At 54.4% G+C, this 22225-nt stretch overlaps 9 protein-coding genes across 9 annotated transcripts; 5 read left to right on the top strand and 4 right to left on the bottom strand.

Annotated features, from left to right (window-relative positions):
- Positions 1 to 3377: 3377 nt before the first annotated feature.
- Positions 3378 to 4586, bottom strand: CDEST_10272 (uncharacterized protein; the record flags this gene model as incomplete). The annotated part of the gene is made up of 1 exon (XM_062926430.1): positions 3378 to 4586. The coding sequence occupies one exon, from the start codon at positions 4584 to 4586 to the stop codon at positions 3378 to 3380; it is 1209 nt and encodes a 402-aa protein (XP_062782481.1).
- A 757-nt stretch (positions 4587 to 5343) lies between these two features.
- On the bottom strand, positions 5344 to 6721 carry CDEST_10271 (Putative NADP-dependent oxidoreductase domain-containing protein; the record flags this gene model as incomplete). The annotated part of the gene is made up of 4 exons (XM_062926429.1): positions 5344 to 5382; positions 5444 to 5719; positions 5797 to 6080; positions 6148 to 6721. The coding sequence occupies 4 exons, from the start codon at positions 6719 to 6721 to the stop codon at positions 5344 to 5346; spliced, it is 1173 nt and encodes a 390-aa protein (XP_062782480.1).
- Positions 6722 to 7820: 1099 nt separating this feature from the next.
- On the top strand, positions 7821 to 8892 carry CDEST_10270 (Putative cytochrome P450 superfamily; the record flags this gene model as incomplete). The annotated part of the gene is made up of 5 exons (XM_062926428.1): positions 7821 to 7823; positions 7932 to 8128; positions 8188 to 8266; positions 8518 to 8597; positions 8706 to 8892. The coding sequence occupies 5 exons, from the start codon at positions 7821 to 7823 to the stop codon at positions 8890 to 8892; spliced, it is 546 nt and encodes a 181-aa protein (XP_062782479.1).
- Positions 8893 to 9397: 505 nt separating this feature from the next.
- CDEST_10269 (Putative S-adenosyl-L-methionine-dependent methyltransferase superfamily) lies at positions 9398 to 10520 on the top strand. The gene is made up of 2 exons (XM_062926427.1): positions 9398 to 9704; positions 9782 to 10520. Exons 1-2 carry the CDS (start codon positions 9549 to 9551, stop codon positions 10475 to 10477), a joined length of 852 nt encoding a protein of 283 aa, XP_062782478.1. The 5' UTR covers positions 9398 to 9548; the 3' UTR covers positions 10478 to 10520.
- Positions 10521 to 10557: 37 nt separating this feature from the next.
- On the bottom strand, positions 10558 to 11862 carry CDEST_10268 (Putative ribosomal protein eS26 superfamily). Its single transcript, XM_062926426.1, has 4 exons — positions 11541 to 11862; positions 11218 to 11345; positions 11060 to 11162; positions 10558 to 10842 (listed from the first exon to the last, which is right to left on the bottom strand). Exons 1-4 carry the CDS (start codon positions 11561 to 11563, stop codon positions 10734 to 10736), a joined length of 363 nt encoding a protein of 120 aa, XP_062782477.1. The 5' UTR covers positions 11564 to 11862; the 3' UTR covers positions 10558 to 10733.
- A 193-nt stretch (positions 11863 to 12055) lies between these two features.
- CDEST_10267 (Putative zinc-binding ribosomal protein) lies at positions 12056 to 13393 on the top strand. Its single transcript, XM_062926425.1, has 3 exons — positions 12056 to 12155; positions 12538 to 12921; positions 12989 to 13393. Exons 2-3 carry the CDS (start codon positions 12544 to 12546, stop codon positions 13076 to 13078), a joined length of 468 nt encoding a protein of 155 aa, XP_062782476.1. The 5' UTR covers positions 12056 to 12155; positions 12538 to 12543; the 3' UTR covers positions 13079 to 13393.
- Position 13394: 1 nt separating this feature from the next.
- On the bottom strand, positions 13395 to 15090 carry CDEST_10266 (Putative glycoside hydrolase family 18, catalytic domain, glycosyl hydrolase family 18 (GH18) active). The gene is made up of 3 exons (XM_062926424.1): positions 14707 to 15090; positions 14271 to 14627; positions 13395 to 14193 (listed from the first exon to the last, which is right to left on the bottom strand). The coding sequence occupies exons 1-3, from the start codon at positions 14904 to 14906 to the stop codon at positions 13401 to 13403; spliced, it is 1350 nt and encodes a 449-aa protein (XP_062782475.1). The 5' UTR covers positions 14907 to 15090; the 3' UTR covers positions 13395 to 13400.
- Positions 15091 to 16828: 1738 nt separating this feature from the next.
- CDEST_10265 (Putative TRAM1-like protein) lies at positions 16829 to 18675 on the top strand. The gene is made up of 2 exons (XM_062926423.1): positions 16829 to 17972; positions 18053 to 18675. The coding sequence occupies exons 1-2, from the start codon at positions 17070 to 17072 to the stop codon at positions 18536 to 18538; spliced, it is 1389 nt and encodes a 462-aa protein (XP_062782474.1). The 5' UTR covers positions 16829 to 17069; the 3' UTR covers positions 18539 to 18675.
- Positions 18676 to 19776: 1101 nt separating this feature from the next.
- Positions 19777 to 22210, top strand: CDEST_10264 (Putative nucleolar protein Nop56/Nop58). The gene is made up of 3 exons (XM_062926422.1): positions 19777 to 20149; positions 20351 to 21473; positions 21548 to 22210. Exons 1-3 carry the CDS (start codon positions 19980 to 19982, stop codon positions 21785 to 21787), a joined length of 1533 nt encoding a protein of 510 aa, XP_062782473.1. The 5' UTR covers positions 19777 to 19979; the 3' UTR covers positions 21788 to 22210.
- Positions 22211 to 22225: the final 15 nt, after the last annotated feature.

The raw sequence follows: 22225 nt of genomic DNA, 5'->3' as shown, positions 1-22225 counted from the left end.
CATCAAAATTCAAATAGACGGCTTTGAAATACAACTGGCAGGCTTCATAACATGTACTGAACCAAAATTATACCGGAAGATTTCACACCCTCTTTCCTTTGTCATGTTGCATGCGGCCTGCCGGACGCCAACAATCTCCGGCCGGGACAAGAGGGCATCCAGCAATACTACATCACAGCCTCGTCTCTAGTCAGATGCTGAACCTTGACGCCCACAGGGCATAGATCTCGGGAGTCTAATAATTTGTTTCAGCCTGCCCACTGGCTGTTGGTGGAAGGGAGCCTTAACCTAGTTCAAAAAGGCGGGAGGTGACGCTTTGGCCGACCGCGAAACATCTCCACGTTTCGGTGTCAAGGAGGGGACTACCAAGCTTCGGGCAACAAGTGACCTTTTTTCCCCGTTTCTCAGTAGCCAATGGATTGTGTTCCGAGGTCGCAGGTTGTTACAACTTGGAAGACCTCAGCGAGGTCTACCGCTACGAGGGTCGCCCTTCTAGATGCCGTGAAATCTGTCATTGACCGGCAACAGATGTTGGGGTCAACACATAGAAGCTTGTCTCCCAACCTTCATAATGCCGTCTTTCATTTCGTCCACTTTTCGGTTTCGGTACCGGGGCCGATCAAAGCTGATAAGCATCCTCTCTTTGGTCTGAGGGAGGCGAATGCCACCCCTTTGGTGTTTCAATAACCTGGACTACCGGAACTCAATGAATGGGCTTTTTTTTTTTTTCAGGTCGAGGCATCATGTTATCGCTCGTGCCAACGGGAGAGCTTCGGGGTCGTATGTTGAGATTTGACAAGTGGTAGTAGCTGAAAGCCGTTCCAAAACTTCGGTTTATGGCTAGCAGACACATTGCCGACGGAACCGAAAACACCACACAACAGACGGACTCTGTACTCCGGTAACGCGGAAACTCGAAGGGTCTTTTCTCCAGAAACGCCTCTATGGCGATCAGACTCGCTCTGCAGCGGGCACTAGGAATCGATACCCGTCCATTCCCGCCCCCGCGACAGACGAAACCGCATGAAAGTGGAACACAATACCACGAGGATGCCAAGGGTTCCCAGACCAATTGTTGCAGATCTCAGCCGTCGAACGAATGATACCCCACGCAAACAAGCTGTTCGATCTCGCTCACAGCGAAAACGAGGGCTTGAATCAACAGGCATTGGCCCAGCAGGTTCAGGGGTTCCGACAGGGTTCTGCGGGAAGTCAACAATACCAAGCTTTGGAGAATTAACACCGCCAGCAATGGCCGTCCTCGACTGTTGCATTTCCAAGAACCTGATAGCAGCCCGCCCAACAGCCTTTCATTCTACTTGTGGCTTGGTCCACTGGTCCCATGTAGAAACCTACTTTTGGGGCTTCATATACTTGGGCCAGTTTATGGTCTGCTTTACCGATTGGTGTGTGTAACAAGTTCATCATCGACTGCATCGCCTAGATTTTTACGTGTGCTATGTCTGGTTTAGGTTAACTCCAAAGGTTCTGGGCATCGAGAAAATCTTGAGTCAATCCACTTCGAGCTTCAGCCGCGATACCAAGACTCGAATTCCTTTAATCCAGCTCCCAATGTCATCGCTTTTCTGCAATGCGTTATTGGGTTTCGGTTGGTCAATGAGGTGTGCCAAGATTCTCCAGAGTGACCGAAGGCGACTATTGGCAGGCTAGGTTGAGGCTGTGGACTTATCATGAGATGATGGGGTTGGCAGTAATCGGATTGTTCGTCTTGGCCGGATTAGATCAAGATGCTACTGTTATGCCATGATGCTGTTATAACTGACGTTGGACGGTAAACTCCCGCCTTCAGATGATGGCCACTTCAACGACTCGCTTGCTCGATGCGAGGTTATTAAAATGACGGCTTGTCCTTACAAGGCGGGAGATTAAACCCAAAAAGGGAGGGTGATATGCCTTTTGCGAAAGAACAGAAGAGGAGAAAGGCTGCCGCACGGTCTCTCACACCACTTCGAACAGAGATGTGTGTGTGTGTGTGTGTGTGTGTGTGTGTGTGTATGTGTGTGCCTGGCCTCATCTCATGTGTGATACGCGAATGGCATGAGCGGTATCATTGACACCAACTCGAACTTTGACGTCATCCTCAGTATACTGTAAGGACGACCCAGCGATTTCCGGTCAATGAGTCTGAGAGCTTGACGTACTCGTTAAGCCCGGAGTCTTGAGTGAAGCCGAGCGCGTGAGTTGATGGTTTGGAGCGCCCAGTGCTTGGCCGTGATTGATGAAGAGTTCCGATTCGTCAATAAGCCACTGTTTGTTAGTTTCGGCCTAGCGGAGCGGGTGATGTGCCTCTGAGCATTGGGTTTCTCCTCCTTTGCCAATGCTTGAGGCCGGTGGTGGTGAGGTTTGCGCCTCCATCATTATGTCTCGGTGTTCGGCTTCACGGCTTTCACACGGGATTGCACGGGTGCTCGAGGATCGTTGTTGTATGAGAGCTCATTGTAGATACCAAAGCGAGATTGTCCGGATACTCCGTTCGTCATCTACTTCAGCCTGCTAGTCACATCTTGAGAGACTTGTCCAACGCAGAAGCAGTGGGCTCAAGGGCCGCAAGTCAAACCCTGAAGACGGACAGACGGAGGTATGGCTTACACTTACACTTCAAGATCGAGGTTTGCGGGCACGCGCCTTTGGAGAACCACATTTCTGGCTGCGAGAGAGGTAGGTCAAGAAGCTGCCGCTTCTTCCGCGAGTTCATAAAGGCAAAAGGAGCTTTTCGATATTGGTATCTAAATGCGTTGCTCACCTGTGATCACCATGTCATGGACATGAGAACATGTCACTATCTTCAGCATTACCAGAGTTCTGCTATTCTCTTGCTTTCCCTTCTCTGATCACCACTTCATCGGTTTCGCCACCTCGACAGTCTTCATCTTCCTTGCTCTTGCCATCAAGTGCATTTCAGATAAAAGCTCAAACCCGAATCACAACAACTGCACGTTGCAGTGTGGCATAATGCCGTTTACCATCTCGGAACATCGCCTGTTGCCACTGAACCTTGTTTCTAATCCAAATCAGCCCTATTCTACTTAAGCATCGCATGCTCTAGAACATATATTTTCCTCTTTGTGTTTCATTGACCGCCATCCTTCATGCATAAAACGGCCGATGAGAACACACCATCGGTTGCCAACCATTCTGTTTTGGCACTCTGCGTCATATGTTGAGCAGTATGATGCATCGACAAAGTGGCAGGTCTCATCATTTCCGAATTCTCTAATTCTCAATTTGCCATTAGGAGTGACTTCTGTGTGTACTGATGTTTTGATCCATGTTGATTTGGTGCTACAGTGATAAGATGATTGCTCGACATGCCTCCTCTTTTCGCTTGCAAGGTACTACATCATTGAGCTCCAACGTCAGAACGCGAACAGCAGCACGTTAGACAGAATCATGTAAACCAAACTAAGGTTTGACGTTTTTCCGAGATGCACAATTCCATGCGTGTCCTTAGCGGCAGCCGCAAGCACGAAAAACTGACACCACAGACTGAGGATCCCACCCAGCACAAGGACACCTAAAAGGACAGCTTCTTTTATCTTCTTGGCTTCTGCTGATTTCTTCTTCTCTATTTCCTCTCTGTCGACGTTCTCTTCGTCCTCCGACTGCTTCGAATCCGCGTTGAGGTTGCTGGCAAGGCCGAGGATGCCGGCGACGACGGCAATCCCCAAGAACACGCCGAAGAGTATCAGAGAATCTCTGACTTCTCGCTGCTGTCGGGTATCCGTGACCTGGCGGCTGGCAAAGACTTTTTTCGCAATACCGACCACGCCGTAGAACATGATGATGTAACCGAGCGAGAGGCCGAATAATCCCAAAAACAGGGCACCTGTGCCTTCTGTGGTGCTTGTTGCCTGTTTCGAGGGGTCCGTGTCTTCTTCTTCGGTCGATGGTTTCGTGTCTGTTCTCTGGATTCCTGGGACTCTGCTGGCGATGCTGTCCAGAAAGCCGGTCTTCTCTGATGCCGACACGACGGTGCTGCTTATGGATGGCGTCGATCTGACAGAATCCAATGAATGGCACCGGGAACCGACGTTTTCGTCTATCGTCTCGGCGGACTCTTCTGGTGTTTTTTCCTTGTCTTGGTCCGTCTGTTCTTCCGCTGTCTTTGACTGCTCATGGCCGATGGGTGTTTTTCTCATCAGGCAAAGCGTGGGTCCGTAAATCATTACCGCAACCACGACTCGGCAGATGGTGATGATCTTCAGATCTCTACTCTCCATTTTGGGGACTTTGATTATTGCGCTCACTCCGACGAAGACAATCCATGCGATGGCACCGAAGGGAATGAGAGTCGTGTGTTTGATATCTCGGTTCAGATTGAGCGGGGTTTTGCCGTTCATCAAGGCAATCCAAATCCAAAGTCCAATGATGTTGCTGATCCACGCGACTGTGCCATAAGGGAGGAAGAAGTGAGCCAGGTCGCTATCGATTGAGAATGTACCGCCCATCGTCACGTTGCAGCTGACATGGCCACTCCTGTCGTCCAAGCAGATGGACCGGTACTTGTCTGTGGTGCAGACGGTGAGCAATGAGCCCAAGTAGTCAATGGAAGAGCAGTCCTCCATGTTGATCGTTTCGTGGAAATTGATGATAATGAGAAGTGAAGATAAAGAGACAATCAACACGGTGAAGTGCAGAGGCTCGGGTTTTGGTGGGCAACGCCCCTTCATATGTGATGATGGTGCCAAGCGGAAGTCAAGAAAGCCTGTCGCCCGGTGGGAGAAGAGTGGCGGTACACGAGGCAGAATCTCACGGCTTCGGTGTGGCTAGTCAAGATCATACGCCCAGTGGCCAATACCATGCAGTCCATAGAAAACGCCCGGCTGTGCTGGGAGATCGACAACAAAGACAAGGACCAACCACCAATTGCAACCTGGCGAATCCCTAGACAGAAGCGACCAAGATAAAAGATCATCCTTCACATCCAAATTTGCACATGCCCAGGCAGCTTGCCGACCAAGCAAAGATGAGATCATGAGGCTTTGCAGTGCCCAGTATGACAAACTTGAAGTGCAGTGCAATGCTCATTTATTTCTGCAAGATCGACTCCGTGGTTCTCAAGGATCCCAAGAGGTGCTGCTACAAGACCCCCTTTGCGCCAAGGGGGTTTTTGCAGCACCCGGTTGGATATGGCTGGTTACCGGACTACCAGTGAGTGCTTGAGACGAGGCTTGAGTAACAATTCTCAGTTTTTTCATAGGTTGCATCATCACATGTGTTTCCAAGTTGAGTGGTCACCCTCGCTTCCTTCTCACTCATCAATCGGCTTTGGGTTCAGTGATGAATCGACTGTCTCAAGCGACTCATCTTCATGGCATCGTCTTACTCTGTCTCGTGTCCCGTCTTTCTGGGCTTGTATGGCTGGTGGTTATCTCGCGTTAATCGAACTGTGGTCATCATGGGCGCCTTGTGGCCTACTCACCGAAGGCTTCGGGGGTGCGTCAATCCACGCCGAAAGGCGGTATTGCTGGTTATCGGCTGCCGTCAAGCTCAGATCATACTTCTGGGCCTTGAATCTGCTGAAGAAAAAGTTCATCGGGAATCCTGGGTCGAACGGCGATGCTTCATGGATGACGTCGATGTCTTCCTTTGACAGCTCCACGCCAACGGCGTCCGGCATGGCCTCGACGTGGGCTAGGTTATTGACACCAACAATGGGGAAGACGTATGTTGACTGATGGAGTAAGTACGCAAGTGCCTAGACATGTGTTAGAGCGATTACATCGACAATAGGCCCTGTTCTCCTCGCTCCAATACCCTGGAGTTGTCACTTACAATGGCTTGGAGCGAAGTTCCCTTCTCCTTGGCTAAGCTTTCGAGCGTGTTGCAAAGGGCAATGGGGGGGTTCCCGTAGGGGTTTGGCCGGGCATCGGGGTCCTTCTCCAACTTCTCCCTCTGCTCAGATGTCAAGAGCTGCCCGCCGCCAAGGCTTGCCCACGAGACGATGGCCATGCCCTGGTCCTCGCACATGGGGATTATTTCCGCCTCCATGTCGCGCAGAGCAACGTTCCATTTTCCTTGGTAGACGGAAAACGGGGTGAGCCCGTTGGCACGAGCATCTGTGTGAATGTCAGTATCGGTGGAGGCTCCCGGGGATGTGGCACCGGGTTTTGCGATTCGACTCACAGGCATTTGCCTTGACCACGACCCAAGCCGGCGTGTCCGATATTCCCAAGTAGAGCACCTCTTTTGCCATGACATGAGCATGTAGCCCCCTCATGACCTCCTCCACCGACGTCGTCCAGTCCCACCAGTGGACATAGAGAACGTCAATGTAATCCGTCCGCAGCTTCTTCAAACTGTCACGGACCGAGATTTGCATGCTCTTGGCCGAGTTTCCAGTGAAGTTGCTCTGCAGCGGCTCCTTTTCGCGGTTGTACGCGCGGTATCCCGCCGTGTACTTCGTGGCGATGACCATCTGGTCCCGGACGCCGCGCTCCTCCATCCATTGTCCGATGAGCTTCTCCGAGTCCTCCGAGTTGTAGATGTTGGAGGTGTCGATGAAGTTGCCGCCAAGGGCGAAATAGGCGTCAAGCAGCTTGAAGGGGTCCTCGTTCTTGCCGAAGATGCTGCTCCAGGAATCGCCTATGCTGATGCCTCCCAGACAAATGGGCGAGACTTTGACGCCGGCGTTCGGTGACAAGGTACGGTGCCAACCCAGGGCAGATTTGGGCTTGGGAGGGAACTCGAAGAATGACATGTTGAGTGTAGAAGAGTGTAAAGCTGGGGGGTTCACGAATGAGGCAGCCTAAAGAGAACGAAGCATTAGCCGAGCATCACTACCTCTTTATACACGCGACACTTCACGACATTGTTCCTACCAGCTTCTCTTACACGACTTCTTAATGACGTAAATATGTATTGCTCTGAGTAACACCGAGTCATTGCTCTAAGGAATACCGAGTCTCGCGCATCAACACCTCGTTGGGTCGCTCAATTCCTACGATGGTCCCCACGCTCGATTTAGCCCCAAGCTGCAACTTGCTGACGTCCCGCACCAACCATCCGGGTTTAACAGCGATCCTCCGTTGTTCTGATTGGCTACAGTTGTAGAAAGCACTCTGCTTAAGTCCGTCCCAAGCTGACGAGGAATAGAGGTCGATTTGGAAAGTTCTTGGTTGAAACCGACCAAATGCGGATTTTGGAATCGATCCGGATCCGCCAGTCCATAGGCACCTAAAAACAACGAGCAATCGAACGCAGCTGCGAATAGCTGCCCTTTGCCCAGCCTTGCGGGTTGATTCCCTGTGTAAATAGTGGCCCTGTTTAAAAACGTCGTGAGACTGGGACCGAGTATGAAATAGCCCTCGTCCTTCGTACCATGCGAACAATATTGGCCAAAATAGGTTGTATAAATATTCACTTGTGTGTGTTTGATCACTTGGGAAGTTGATTTTCTAGGCGTATCAACTGCTCTGTACGGATTCCATGTTGGGCTCGATACCAAGTTCTTCAGTCTCTTGACGGCTACAAGTGACTTTTGCGAGAGGGGTTTTCATTGAACTGGACTTAGAATATCACAGACAGACTTGCAATCCCCTTCTGTGCATAGTGCGCCAACACATGGTTTCGCTGCACAGTTTCTGCGAGAAGTGGTTCAAAGACCAAGTCATGACATATCCCGAGGCAGGGGCTCCAGACTCTTTTGCGACTTTGACGATGTGTTCAACAGAGGAACGTCTCGAATCAGGTTCCAACGACGGTAAGCCACATATTCCTACTCTTCTTTTTCTTGTAACCGACTGGAGGTTCTAGGAAGCTGCTGTCGCGACACACCACAGTAGAACCGGGCAAAACTAATGGTTCGCCGAACCGACAGGAATCTCTAAATCAGCCATTCAAGCCGTGGGTCATGCAGTGCGACCGTGAAAGCGACAAAATAAATTCGTGCTTCTCGTCCCTTGATACAGGAATCAACACTCGCCGAATGTGGCTTCGCCGGTGTCTTAAACACTGGCAAGGATCATAGTGACGGATGGCTGAGATTCTATAAGAGCATTGACACGATCCTCGGCGTCCTGTTCGAGGACCTCGAATACCTGACCCAGCAGAATGCCATCCGGACAAATAGCAGCGGCCCTGCCTTGCAAGCGCAGTCTGCGAACCAGTATGTTTCCTCTCACTCCCGTCGTTATAATGCTTCAATTACTGATATTCTGCTTCCAGAGAACTGCTCAGTTTCCTCGCGAACTTGGTGAACCAGCGCAGCATCGAGCCGAAATACGACCTTGTTCGCAAGCTGATCGTGAATTAGCTCTCCGGCCCGGCCACATCGAAAAGCCATACCCGTCCAGATCGCCTTGTTCCAACTGGTCTCCAGAAATGCGACCATGGTGAACATGTTTACGCTCGTGGGTTGTGAGCGTGGCATGAACACACTACAGTTTGGTCTGCTGGCTAACACAAAGACCAACCGGACGTAATCAAGCTCTTGCGCGACCCATCTCAGCTGGATGAACTCGAATCAGACTCTTCCCTTGTCCGACCTTCTTCGAGGAGCTCTGCAGGTATCCCGCCGCGTCGAAAATGGCGATGAAGCACGTGGCGAAGGAAGACATTGTCCTCGCCGGCAAAAGGTAGGATCATCCATCCACGATCACGACATTCTGAGATAGCATGCTAACTCGTTCGAACACAATAAAAAGGGGCTCAAGATAGGTGATAGCGCCATTGCCTCTAACCAGTTCGGAATTCGGAACGAAGACGTCTTCGACACGCACCGTGCCACGGATCCGAGCCACGGCTCTAAGCTTCGGCTTCGGACCGCTCAGGTGTAATTCTGAGTCACATGCGCAGGTTGAGCTGGAAGCTGTCTTTTCTAAGTTATTTTCTCACTCCGTCTTTCCCGGAAAAGGGACGGATCACGCATGAGTTCTGTCGTGGAAAGTATTTCTTGGGTATATCCTCGATGGAGCTGACAAAGGAACAGCGACACTGTCCAAGAAGCTTCCGAACCTCAGAAGCTCCCTTCCTATTTGTGAGATCGAGTACACCCCATAGCGGAAGGACGTCGGGGTTATCCGGCTACCGGTAACATAGTAAGCTCTAATAGTTATGAGTCCATGTGAGGGGACTCAGACGGTGTTAGTGAAGAGACGGACAGTTGTCGGCTTTCCGCTTTGTCCGAGACAATAGCTCTATTCATCTCATTGAGGAGGATGCTCGGGAAAGCAGGAGTAAGCAAAACACCAGATGATATGGCTAGGGTTCCGAAGGTCTCCGTTTGGGCATAATCACGTCCCCTGGTGAAACAAACTAAGCTGCGTCTATAGTTCTTTCGTCAGAAACCATCCAATGTCGGAGCTTGCGGGACCGAGTTCGGCTAATATGCTTTCATGATCACGAAGATGTCCCAGCATCCGGTTTGCGGGGGAAAGCTGTGGGAGTTGATGTGATGAGGAGTATTAAGAAGCATCCTGCCTCTCAGGGAAGGACTCACTGGGGGTAAACGTTGCGTTGAGTCTTAAAGACTGTCAAGACATTCTGCACATCAAGTTGGAATCAAACACAAACAAGTAACTACCGCCATGCAAGTTGCAAGCAGCCCGATCGTAGTTGGAGATAAGAACAAGTCGGCCCCGTGGTACTCGATCGAGGCCCGTATCTCTCCTGAGGCGCGCGAGATGCTCCAAGAATACGCCGGAATCCCCCCAGAAGATGTCAAAGACCACGTCCTCACAACGGTTCGAACCCCTAGTCCTCCTTTGTGCATCACGACCAACGCTACATGAGAGTCTAACGCAAGCAAACATACCCGCAGCGTGACAAGATCTGGGACGTCTTCCCCTACCCTTGCATTGGCGAGTTCCACTTCCTCGATTTCAACCTCTCCCGGCGGCCCGGCTACCCGCACATGATCGCCAAACTCCAGGACCCGGACGCGCGCCACCTTGAGATCGCGTGCTGCGTGGGCCAGGATCTCCGCAGGCTCGTCCACGACGGCGTCGACTCAGCCAAGACGGTTGCCATTGAGCTGGAGCAGGGCTATATCGACGCAGGCTACGAGCTATTCTGCGACCGGGACACGCTCCGGACGCGCTTCGTTAACGCCGACATGCTTGACGACCGCAGCGCTGAGCTCGACGCGCTCGAGGACTCGTTCGACACAGCGCACCTAGGTCTGTGCCTGCACCTGTGGAACAGGGAGGAGCAGATGGTCGTGCTGGGGCGCGTAATTCGATTGCTAAAGCAGAAACCCGGCGTGGTCATCTTGGGCCATGCAGCGGGACACGCAGACGGAATCGACGTGCCGGGGGTCGCGAACAAGCCAGCACTGAGGCACAACCAGGAGTCATGGGAGAAGCTGTGGGCCGATATCTCAAAGCAGACAGGGACCAAGTGGGAGTTGAAGACGGAGGTGTCTGACTACATTGGGGCTAGGGGTCATGAAGAGAGGCCGTCTTGGTGGGACAAGGATATGCGATTCCTTGGGTTCGAGGTCACGAGAGTAGAATAGAGGGATGGCGACAGGCGGCACATGCCATAAGCCTCAGACAACCGAAATAAGAACACACTAGTATCAAGAGATGAGAAGACAGTGTCATGAAGCATTTCCTTTGCTAACCTAGGGCCATGGCCCGATTCTCCTAGACGAACGTCATAAAGCCCAATCCAGTTCCCAAACCATGCCTGAAAGGAGAACTTTTCCATCCACTGCTCTTCATCGCCAACGCCAGACGCAACACCAACAGCAACCTCATGGAAGCAATCGCTTAAGCAGTGGTGGTCTTGGGGGTGTTGGGAACGATCTTCTTGCCGTCCTTGTTGTAGCGGACACGGGGAGGGGGAGCGCGGTTGCGGCGGCCCTCGACGGAACGAACACTGCGAGTGGGGGTCAGCATAAACAGTTTCTTCACGATGCCCACTACTCAGGATGGCCATCAACCACCACGAAGGGAAGGATGGCATCACTGTGCAGGGGCTGGAGCGTATGGGAGCTTCGAGCGGCGCCAAGGTTCTTCTAAAGCGCCTGCGCGACAGTGTCTGGCCAGAAGCCATATCACTGTCGCGCAGTCGTCGCTCCCGCGGACGAACGTACCGGACAATCTTGCCGTGAATGGCGCAAGAGACACAGTACTGCAGCTTCAGGTACATCTTGGGCACGGTGTACTCCGCGAAGACGGAGGCGTCCGAGATATCACCTGTTTTTCAAGTTAACGAATGAATCATAAAGATGAGGCAAGAAATGGAGCATACGGATGGCAGCAGACTCGACCATGTTGCGGATGGTGAAGCGCTTGATCGCCTTGTCCTTGGGCGTGCATCGCGAGCAGTTGCTGCAGCGGATGGGCTTGACGTGGCCGCGGCCCTTCTTGTTGCGTCCGCTGTAAGAGGGAAGACAGGTCAGTAATCTTGTTCGGGCAGCGAGAGGGCCATCGCGCATCCTTCAGTCGCCGGCGATGTCGAGCCGTATAATCTCACGCCGAATCGCGGAACATCCTAGGCGGCGACGGCGGCAACAGCGACGACTGAGGAGCAACGGGGCGCTGGAGGGGCGAACTGAGAGGGCATCGTCGTACTTGTTCTTTCTCTTCTTGACCATTTTGGCGACGTCTGACTGTGTGTTAGTAGATCCGTGAAGGAGAAGAGAAGAGGAAGAGGATATCGAAATTCGTGGGCAGACGTACTTGATCTTTTCTGGCTTGCTGAGTCAAAAAAAGAGGTTCCAATTCGGTGGGTGCGCGCGGTTCAGTAAGTCAATTGAGGGAGCAGCAGGGGGGGAGGAAAGGAGGGCTTGTCCAGGGCTGAGTGACGACTGTGTGTGGAGACTGGCCCAAAGAGCAAAAAAACGAGAAATTCCCACTCTGGCACTTTAGCCGAGAGCACGCGCAGGTGGGCAGGAGCACTCAGTGAAGGTGAAAGTGTGTTTCGCGCGCGACAGCGGCGCGCCCGCCTTTTTTTGCACTCACAACTCGAAATTCCAAAGTCCATTCCAGCCAATCAGGCAGTAATGTAATCACGTGTCCTCGCTAAATCCAGGTCAAGCCCCTCCAGCGACCCACCAGTCTCTGCCCCCTAGCGGCCTGGCAGTTTATCCCGTGCGCTGCGACCGAACGCCTTTTTAATTTTCTCATTCCCATCCAACCCAACCCATCTGAGGATCTGCTTAGGAAGGCAATAGACATATTGTCGAGGTACGTCTGAAGATGCTTCTGCTCCCTCTTTGTTAGGCCGATGTGCCTGTTATCCCTTTCTCGTATCCCCGGCAATTCGCTTCCGCATCTTTCATGTAGCCCTCGATCGGGTTTCACGGCCGCAATCGCGAAATCGAGAGCGTCCGCGGGAGTCTGTCGAGGCGCAACCAGATCTTGTCAATCTCAAGTGAGTGTGCATGCGAAGGCGTCGGCGACGTTGTAACATCCATCGCCACCGCCCGACCACGCCACCGCCGACATCGTCTCCCTTCCTCCTCTAGAATTGCCGGGTGCGGGATCGGGAAACACTGAGGGATCCAGACAGCATTCTTGCTATCTACCCCAACCCTTTCGGAGCCGTTTCTAACCCTTTGACAAGTAGGCAATCATGCAGATCTTCGTGAAGACCCTCACGGGTAAGACTATCACCCTTGAGGTGGAGTCTTCCGACACCATCGACAATGTCAAGTCCAAGATCCAGGACAAGGAGGGCATCCCCCCCGACCAGCAGCGCTTGATCTTCGCCGGCAAGCAGCTCGAGGACGGCCGCACCCTCTCCGACTACAACATCCAGAAGGAGTCCACCCTCCACCTGGTCCTGCGCCTGCGTGGTGGTATGGCCAAGAAGCGCAAGAAGAAGGTCTACACCACCCCCAAGAAGATCAAGCACAAGCGCAAGAAGACCAAGTTGGCCGTCCTCAAGTACTACAAGGTCGACTCCGATGGCAAGATTGAGCGTCTCCGCCGCGAGTGCCCCTCCGACACCGTATGTATAATCCCATTCGAACACACCAAGTCGTTCAACATGGCAGATTCACTAACCCCTCTTCCAGTGCGGTGCCGGTGTTTTCATGGCTGCCATGAACGACCGCCAGTACTGCGGCCGCTGCCACCTCACCTACGTCTTCGACAAGAAGGAATAAACTCCTTTCAACGGATTCGTGGGTCGCGATGGGAACGGAATGGAACACAAAAAATGACACTTTGGGAGGATTCGGTTCAGGGTTAGCATTCTAGTCGGCAGGAAGCCGCAACAAAAGGGGCGTTGATGTAGCATGCACGCATCACTTGGCTGGCAATGACGAAGCAAAATTTTACGACACTTGACCCTCTCACACTGTTCTCCTTGAATGCATTGAGTTGTGACTAAACTTGGTATGCGGTGTGAAGATGTAATCGTACTTTTGACGATTCAAAGGAGAAGAAAACCCTTCAACATTATGAACATGATCTTTTCCCCGCTATCTACTGTCCCTCAAACCCGTTCCGTAGATTGTCATACTTCGACTCGGGATACGTAATGCGGTTGTCGCTCCGCGCCAACCCGTGCGGCCCACCCAGAGTGTGGACAACGTTTCCGATGAGAGACTCCGGGCCCGGCTTGTCGGCGCTGCTCTCCCACCACATGGCCCCTCCGAGGCCCCATCCCCTGACGTACTCGGCCTTCCTCCGCGCCATGTGCACCGTGTCGTACGTCACCATTTTCCTCTGCCCGGCGTCGTACGAGTAGCTCGCGCCCGTCTCCTCGTCGTGGTACTCCTGGGACCCCGGCAGCGGCAGCACCTTGTAGTCGAACACGCCGTTCTCCCAGCTGCCCTCGCCGACGCCCGAGTAGGGCGCGCCGGGCCCGTCCGTGTTCTCAAAGGCGCGGCCGTAGAGCGGCATGCCCAGCACGATCTTGTCGGGCGCGACGCCGTGGGCCGTGTAGTGGGCCAGCGCGGCGGCGGTGCTGAAGGGCGTCGAGCGCGGGTTGCTCTGGCACGGCTGCAGGTTCGCCTGGTGGCCAGCGACGCTGTCCCACGAGCCGGCGTAATCGTAGGCCATGAGGTTCCAGAAGTCAAGCAGGGCGTCCATGGCGGGCAGGTCGAGCTTCTGGTAGTTCTGGGCGCCGGCGGGGCAGGCGACGGTGAGCTCGAAGTGGTACCACTCGGGCAGCGTCGAGGCGTACTGGTCCATGGCAGATCGCACGGCCTGCAAGAGAGCGACGAAGTCGGAGGCTTCTTGGGGGGTCTGCGGGTACTCCCAGTCGATGTCGATGCTGTTCTTTACGTCAGTAGTCCGTCGCATATAGCGGAGGAGGGGGGGAAGCGGTTCAGCTATCAAGGTCCAACGCACCCGTCGAAGCCGAGGTTCTTGATAAGGTCAACACAGCTGCGCGCAAAGGTCTCGCGGCCCTCGGGCGTGCTCGCAGGGCCCTTGAAGTTGGACGAGTACGTCCAGCCGCCGACGGACAGCAGGACCTTCAAATTGCGGTTGCGGCGCTTCAGCAGGTTGAGCTGCTTCAGGCAGCCGTACAGGTTCGTGCCGACATCGTTCCAGCTGTCGCCCTCCCAGTGGATGTCTGTGTCGGCCCAGCCGTCGGTGAGGTGGACCTCGCCCGAGTCGGCGCGGACGTTGGCGAAGGCGTAGAGGATGTGGGTGAGGTTCTCGACGGGGAGGTCCTGTGGACGGTGCTTGCGGGCGTAGATTGCCCTGCAGGTTGTGTTAGTCGGGTGGCTCTGGACATCTCGGGCGGGGGGGTTGTGAGAGAGAGCTTGGGTCGACGACGTACCAATTGACGAAGTAGGCCACCGACCGGAAGCCTTGACCTGGACCGCCACCCATGATGCCTGTATCTGTGTCTGTGACGTTGGCCTTGAAGAAGGGGATGGGTAGACGGGTGAAGAGGTCTGTGTACGTATGCGCCAGAAAGATTGTGGCCAGAAGGACGATAGCGGATGTGACGATGGTTGTCGAGCGTGCGAGATGCATACGGGTGGATTCCGCGATGCCAAGGTTGTCACAGAGGGAAAGTATGGATTGTGGAAAAGGGAAGCTGGCTAGCTAGAGGGAGGATGAGTGTTCTTATTGCTAATAAGGACTGTGCTGTCTGTCTGTCTGTTTGTTTCCTCGAAGCCCAGTCAATGCCCGGCAACACGCAAGACAGGCCAAGGGACCTTGGGTGGTGAGTGATGCAGGACCCGGAACTTGGAAGACCACTTAGGGAGAGCCCCGCGATGAACGAATGGGGCAGCCACACATGCGTAGGTACGAGTGCAACACTGCCCCTCCGCTCCCCTCGCCCCCCTTCTGTGAGCTGTTAGCTGGGCTGCCGTGTGGATTTATTGGTGAGCTTGGAGCTCGATGCGGCGCAAGTTGTCGTCAGCCCTTGGTGACTTACAAGAGTTACAGCTGGCGGCCCCCGTCCCTCCTGCGGCTGGCACTGGGCGGGCGGGCAGACACTGTTGTGACTGGCCAGGTACGCGTGGCGCAGATGGGTGATCGGCAGGGCACAAGTACCAAGCCTGCGCAATTGCACCGCATAGACGCGGATACAGGGTGTGTAAGTACATGGATCGATACAGAGACACAAAGTACCTAGTATACCTACGCTACGCTTCCGAGCGTTAGTAACCTCCCGCCTCCCCCGTCTTCCCCCGTTTCCCCGTCCACGGGTGGCTGGTGCTTATGTAAGACAGGGAGAGACAGTTGGCTGCAAAGGCACATGAAAGCCTTGCTACCTTTAACATATTGCGTGTGGAGAGAGAGACCCAGCACGTGCCCATCTGGCCGTTGGGCTGAGTTGAGGACCGGCACTTCCGCGCAGCGTCTTCGTTGCCACAGGCCCATCGGACAGTCGGAGACGGTGACAGACCGCCGCCCCGCGGAAAACATGGGACGAAAGAAATTAACAAAAAATAAAAATGTTGAGAGCCCGCGCAGACTCCATGGTTCTTCTGGACCCCTGGTTTTAGGGTTACGCGGACAAACACATCAGCCAGTCTTGAAAAACAGTCGTTTGCCCAATGTGTCGTGCCGTCAAAGATTGCAATCGCGACGATGCTTTCAATTGAGAATTCGGGCTTCTGCGCAGTTTAGTCGCAATGCAGTACCGAGGCACACCGTTGCGTCAGACGGTCAGTCAGTCAGGTAGTCAGTTTGGTTGGTGGCCCAAGTAGTTGGTTATTTGGTCGTGTCAGGGAACCGTTTCCATCCAGTCTCCGATCCCTTCACATGCGTTCCAAATAGACAGAGCTGCAGTTGGTTGCAAGCCTTGAATTGTTGCATCGGGAACGTCCAGAATTGCCAACTACGAATTGAGTTGAGAAAAGGAAAAGAGAAAAACGCGTGCTCGTCTGGCGGGATTTTCATGTTCTCTGCAACAGTGCAGCAGTCGTCCTCCTTTAATCAAAAGGGAAAACAATCCTTCCCCAGCAACTGGATCATTGGCGGCCACTGGTCGGTCAGACAGGAAGTGGGAGGACACCGCCCTGTGAGATTCTAACAGGGATGCTACAGCCCCTAAAAGACAGAATGCAGCAAAGCCCAGCGGCCAGCAGTGCCCGCAGGAGGTCATCCGCGTATCGTCCACCAACGCGATTCGTTCGCCCGTCTCGGGCCCGGTTGGTGCGAATCACGCAAAAAGCCTCCCCATCATCCATGGATGGCGGGTCTTGAAATTGTTCACTGAGCTTATCCACTCTGATTCCGCCCTCTGTATCCGTCGTACCTTAGTGCCTACCTACCCTAGGTACCCAGGTAGGTAGGTAGGTAGGTTGGTACTGTACTGTGCCGGCCGGGGGGGAAATTGGTTCACAAGAAAAAAACCCCGACAACCGCCTCTTTAGACTACCGCTTCCTCCTGAAGATCCGGCTGCCCGCCCTTTTTCTATCTCCCTCTCTCTCCTCCTTCTCTCTCGGAGTTTTCCTTTCCTTTTTTTCTTATTCCCACCTCATGCTCGACAGGTCTTGACCGACTCTTGTCTGTGTCTTGTCTACCTCTATCGACTGACTCCAAACGCGAAAAGGCGCACGCCATCCTCGTCTGGTTGTCTTCCAACCCTCAACAAATCTCTACACCAAGAAACCCCCCCCTTTTATTTTCCTTCTCCATCTGTCGGACGTCCTGCGTCTCCCGCCGCTCCCCTCGCGACAATGACCGCTCCCGAATCCCCCATGGCACAGTCGTCTGCCATCCCGGCCTCGGCTAGCAACAAGGACCAGATGGCGGCGACGCGCCGGCGCAGAAAGTCGAGCGTGCGAGGCCACGGCCACACCCACGATCCCACGGCGCGCCAGTCCTCCAACAAGCAGGACCAGCTCGACATGCTCTCCAAGCGCAGCCGTGCCCGCGCCATCCTCCGCCGCTGCAAGCATATCGCTGTCAAGCACACCTGGACCACCCCGCTCGTCCTCATCCTCGCCTTCCTCTCCATCTACGCCGTCAACCCGACCGAGTCCAACATCGTCCACCACTTCATCTTTCTCTCCTACAAGGTGCCCCAGCAGGGCCTTGACGCCGTCGCCGGCAATGCTGCCGCCGACCCCGACGCGCCCGCGCAGTATGGCAAGGGTCTCTGGGATATCGCCTTTGTCTGCTTCTACGCCACCGTCCTGTCCTTCACGCGCGAGTTCATCATGCAGGAGCTCCTCCGCCCGCTGGCCAAGTTCTACGGCATCCGCTCCCGCGGCAAGCAGCTGCGCTTCATGGAGCAGGCCTACACCGCCATCTACTTTGGCATCCTCGGTCCCTTTGGCCTGTATGTCATGAGCCGCACCCCGGTGTGGTACTTCAACACCACCGGCATGTACGAGTCATTCCCGCACAAGACCCACGAAGCCGTCGTCAAGTTCTACTACCTGTTCGAGGCCGCCTATTGGGCCCAGCAGGCCCTCGTCATGCTCCTTGGCCTCGAGAAGCCGCGCAAGGACTACTACGAGCTCGTGGCCCACCACATCGTCACCCTGTCGCTCATCGGTCTGAGCTACCGCTTTCACTTCACCTACATGGGCATTGCCGTCTACCTGACCCACGATATCAGTGACTTTTTCATGGCTGTAAGTTGGCTCGCTCGGTGAAAACGCACTGTTTCTTTTCCCAAGCCTCGGACGCTGACCAAACACCTCACCTTGAATAGATGTCCAAGTCCCTCAATTACATCGACAGCCCAATCACCGGGCCGTGGTACTGCCTCTCGCTGGCCTCGTGGATCTACCTCCGCCACGTCATCAACCTTAAGATCCTCTGGTCCATCCTTACCGAGTTTTCTACCGTCGGCCCCTATGAGCTCAACTGGGAGACGCAGCAGTACAAGTGCTGGATCTCCAAGACCATCACCTTCGGTCTGCTCGGCCTGCTGCAGTCCCTCAATCTCTTCTGGCTGTTCTTCCTCGTCCGCATCGGCTACCGCTTTGTCTTCCACGACGTCAAGCAGGACGACCGGTCCGAGGCCGAGGACTCTGAGGCCGAGCCCATGGAGACGATTGACGAGCTTTCCAAGGTCGATGCCGCGCCGATTGTTACCGGCGAGGCCGCTCACGCTGCGCAGGCTGTTGTGAACGGCGTCGCCAAGGCTGCTGGTGGCGGCGTCGCGTCACGGACCCGGAGCCGACGCGCCGCGTAAAAGGGCGTTGCGAAGTAGCATTTCGTCCGATCAATCAGTAGCAGCCCCGATCTGATCTGTGAGCTCGTCGGAGCTCGATATTTGTACATGTAGTATATTTAATAATGCCTAATGTGTAATGACAATGAAACATGCTGAACCCTTCTTTCCAAATCCAATTCATGTGAAAATCTACTCGTGCAAGTTCGACACTTAGATGCATAGCGCCAACAGGTTGGGGGCTTGGGATCATGATGTCATGAGACGTTAGACTGAAGGACGGCCTAGTACGTCCGCCGAATGCCGGAAGCGATGGGACGAACGATGCCGAGTCCGGTTTAACGACCTGTTCAAATGGTCGGAGGGGCCGGGAGGCATGCGGCCTACAACAATGTCATATGATGATTCTGATGATTCTTTCGGTTACTTTTGAGTGATCTGGGGCCTCCGAGTTTGCCGACGCCGTTGCTTTTGATAGGTCGGTGTGCTTGTGGTTGTGTCGTACTCGCGATGATGACCACCCTCTTCCAACTCGACCGCTTCAGATGGGGTATTTGGGATGAGAAATCGGCTTATGATTGAGTTTTGCAAATGAATTGAATTCAAGTTTTTGTGTTGCACGGAGTGTTCAAAACGGTGCTTCGACAACTAAATGTAAACTTGACTGTTTTCGGTACGTTTAAGAACGGCATCAAAACATGATGTAAAATCCGCAGCATCACCAGACCATATTTTAAGGACACAAAAACAATATGAATCGATTCCTGATAGTCTCAAAATAGACGTGATGGCATTTTTATTCGGATAGTGTCTTGTCACTTGAGGGTTGGTAGGCTTTTTGCTCACTTACACCTGCATGAGGGCCATTCTAGACACAGTCAAAAACAGCATAAGCGGCTTAGTACATCGGATATCTTTCATGGCAGCTTTCACAGGCAATCGAACATTTAAAACGACTTCTGTATGAAGACAATCATTTACGATCATCCGGAGAGCCTCCGAGACTCATCAGCTCTCACTCATCAGCTTCCTCATCCCCAGTCGGAGAGTCAGCCACATATCGAGAACCCCCGAGCCACAAGATGACAAGCCACATATCCTTTCGCCCGCCCCACCATCGGCGGCCGGCTTCGTTCAAGGCCGGATCATTTCCACGTGACCCGCTCACCTCTCACCCACAGCCAGAGCGCAGGACGACCTGGTCCGAGCGTCAGCTTTGGAGCTCCGCAAAAAATTCCAATTGACACCAGTGGGGGGAGGAAAAATTGAAGAAAAAAAATCCGAAGTGTTCGACCTCGACAATTTTCGCTTTGCCGTCTCGAGACACCCTCGAAAACCGACCCCCCCTCCTCAAACCCACCAAAAAATTGAAGAGAGCTCCCGCGTCGAGGCTTGATTGTCGGAATTCCAGAACCCCCCCCCCCTCTTCTCCCAGTCCGAGACAAGAAGACCGACTCTCAAAATGGCCGCGATCAACTACCTCCTCTACGAGGCGCCCATGGGCTACGGTGTGTTCCACATCGAGCACCAGCCCGACAGCATTGGCCTGCGCCAGAAGGAGGCCCAGGAGTCCATTGCCGACCTTGCCCGCTTCGGCAAGATGGTCAAGCTTGTCAACTTCACCCCCTTTGAGTAGGCCTACCCGTTCCGCGAATTGTTCTGTTGTTGGTGGTTGGTGGTGGTGCTTGCGGCGGCGGCGGCGGCAGTGTGTGTTGCGCGACGGCTTCTCGAAAAGCGCGTCTCTGCATGAAGGGGGAGGGACAAGTGGAGAATGGGACACAAGGAGACGTTGAGGAAGAACACACAAGACGGCTAATACACCCTCTCTCACAGCACCGGAAAGCAGGCATTGGACGAGATCAACCACATCTCTGAGGGTCTCATGTCGGACCACCTCAAGTCGGTCCTTGAGCTCAACCTCCCCCAGACGAGCGGCAAGAAGAGCAGAATCACCGTTGCCGTGGCCGAGAAGAACCTGGCCTCCGTGATCAAGTCCACCTTCCCCGGTGTCGACTGCGAAACCTCCGAGACCTCTGAGGTCGCCGGCGACCTCCTCCGTGGCGTCCGCCTGCACGCCGACCGCCTCCTCAAGGGCCTGCAGACGGGCGACTCGACCGCCGCCGGCCTCGGCCTGGGCCACTCGTACTCGCGCGCCAAGGTGAAGTTCAGCACCACCAAGAACGACAACCACGTCATTCAGGCCAGCGCCACCGTCGAGTTCCAGGACAAGGGCGTCAACCAGTTCTTCATGCGCGTGCGCGAGTGGTACGGCTGGCACTTCCCCGAGCTCGTCAAGATTGTCTCGGACAACCTGACCTACGCCAAGCTCGTGCTCGCCATCGGCGACAAGGCCACCCTCACCGACGACCGCCTGCACGACATCGCCGCCCTCGTCGAGGAGGACGGCGAGAAGGCCCAGGCCATTATCGACGCCGCCAAGGTGTCCATGGGCCTGACTATCATGCCCGCCGACCTCGAGATCGTCAAGGGCTTCGCCGAGGCCGTCGTCGCCCAGGCCGAGGCCCGCCGCTCGACCGCCAACTACCTCGACAAGAAGATGTCCATCGTCGCGCCCAACCTGCAGACCCTCATCGGCACCCCCGTCGCCGCCAAGCTCATCTCGCACGCCGGCTCCCTGACGAACCTGTCAAAGTACCCGGCCTCGACGCTCCAGATTCTCGGCGCCGAGAAGGCCCTCTTCCGCGCCCTCAAGACCAAGAGCAACACCCCCAAGTACGGTCTCATCTACCACTCCAGCTTCATCGGCAAGGCCGCCGTCAAGAACAAGGGCCGCATCTCCCGCTACCTGGCCAACAAGTGCTCCATCGCCTCCCGTATCGACAACTACACCGAGAACCCCACCACTAAGTTTGGTGAGGCTCTGCGCCAGCAGGTCGAGGACCGCCTCGAGTTCTACGCCACCGGCAAGAAGCCTGCCAAGAACGCCGATGTTATGGTATGTACCTCGTCACACTTCTCCTTGTTCCCTTTTCCCCCGTCGCCAATGATGCCGAAACTAACTGTCTCAAGGCCTCCGTTCTGGAGCAGGTCGAGGGCGACATCACGCTCGACGACGCCGAGATGGTCGACGCCGTCGCGCCCGAGGTGAAGAAGGAGAAGAAGGAAAAGTCCAAGGACAAGAAGGAGAAGAAGGACAAGAAGGACAAGGAGAAGAAGCGCAAGCGCGAGTCCGACGTCGGCGGCGCCGCCGAGCCCGAAAAGGCTGACGGAGAAAAGAAGAAGAAGAAGAAGAAGTCCAAGGACGAGTAAAGGGAGGGAAAAAGGGCTTGCGGGGGGTGTGCGTGATGGGGATTGTCCTGTCTCGGGGCCACACTCACTCACCTCCCAAACCCCGTTTCTTCGCGCGCTCTGTCTGGCCAAACCTCTTTGTTCCAAAATCTTCCGGAATTTTTCCATGTCTACTACTGTGTTGTAGGTTGGTCGGCACATGGGGGGAAGGGATTTCTCTGGGCATCCGTCGGGCTCCTCTCCACTTGTCTTATCCCTAGGATCTTCTCCTGTTCTATTTTTTCTTTTCCTTCTGTTTTTTTTCAACTGTCTGGGAGTTTTGTACGGGGAAATGAAACCGGGCTTATCGGAGTTTGGGCTGCACAAAATGTTAACTGCATCATCATATCCCCCCATGCTGTGTATGTACACGTTGAAGAACAACCACCCATACCCAACACTGCCCCGCGTCCCCTAGTC

Source organism: Colletotrichum destructivum, chromosome 6 (assembly GCF_034447905.1).
Source record: "Colletotrichum destructivum chromosome 6, complete sequence".
NCBI lineage: Eukaryota > Fungi > Ascomycota > Sordariomycetes > Glomerellales > Glomerellaceae > Colletotrichum > Colletotrichum destructivum.
Note: the sequence above shows the minus strand (reverse complement) of the source record. Positions and strands in the feature narration are given on the sequence as shown.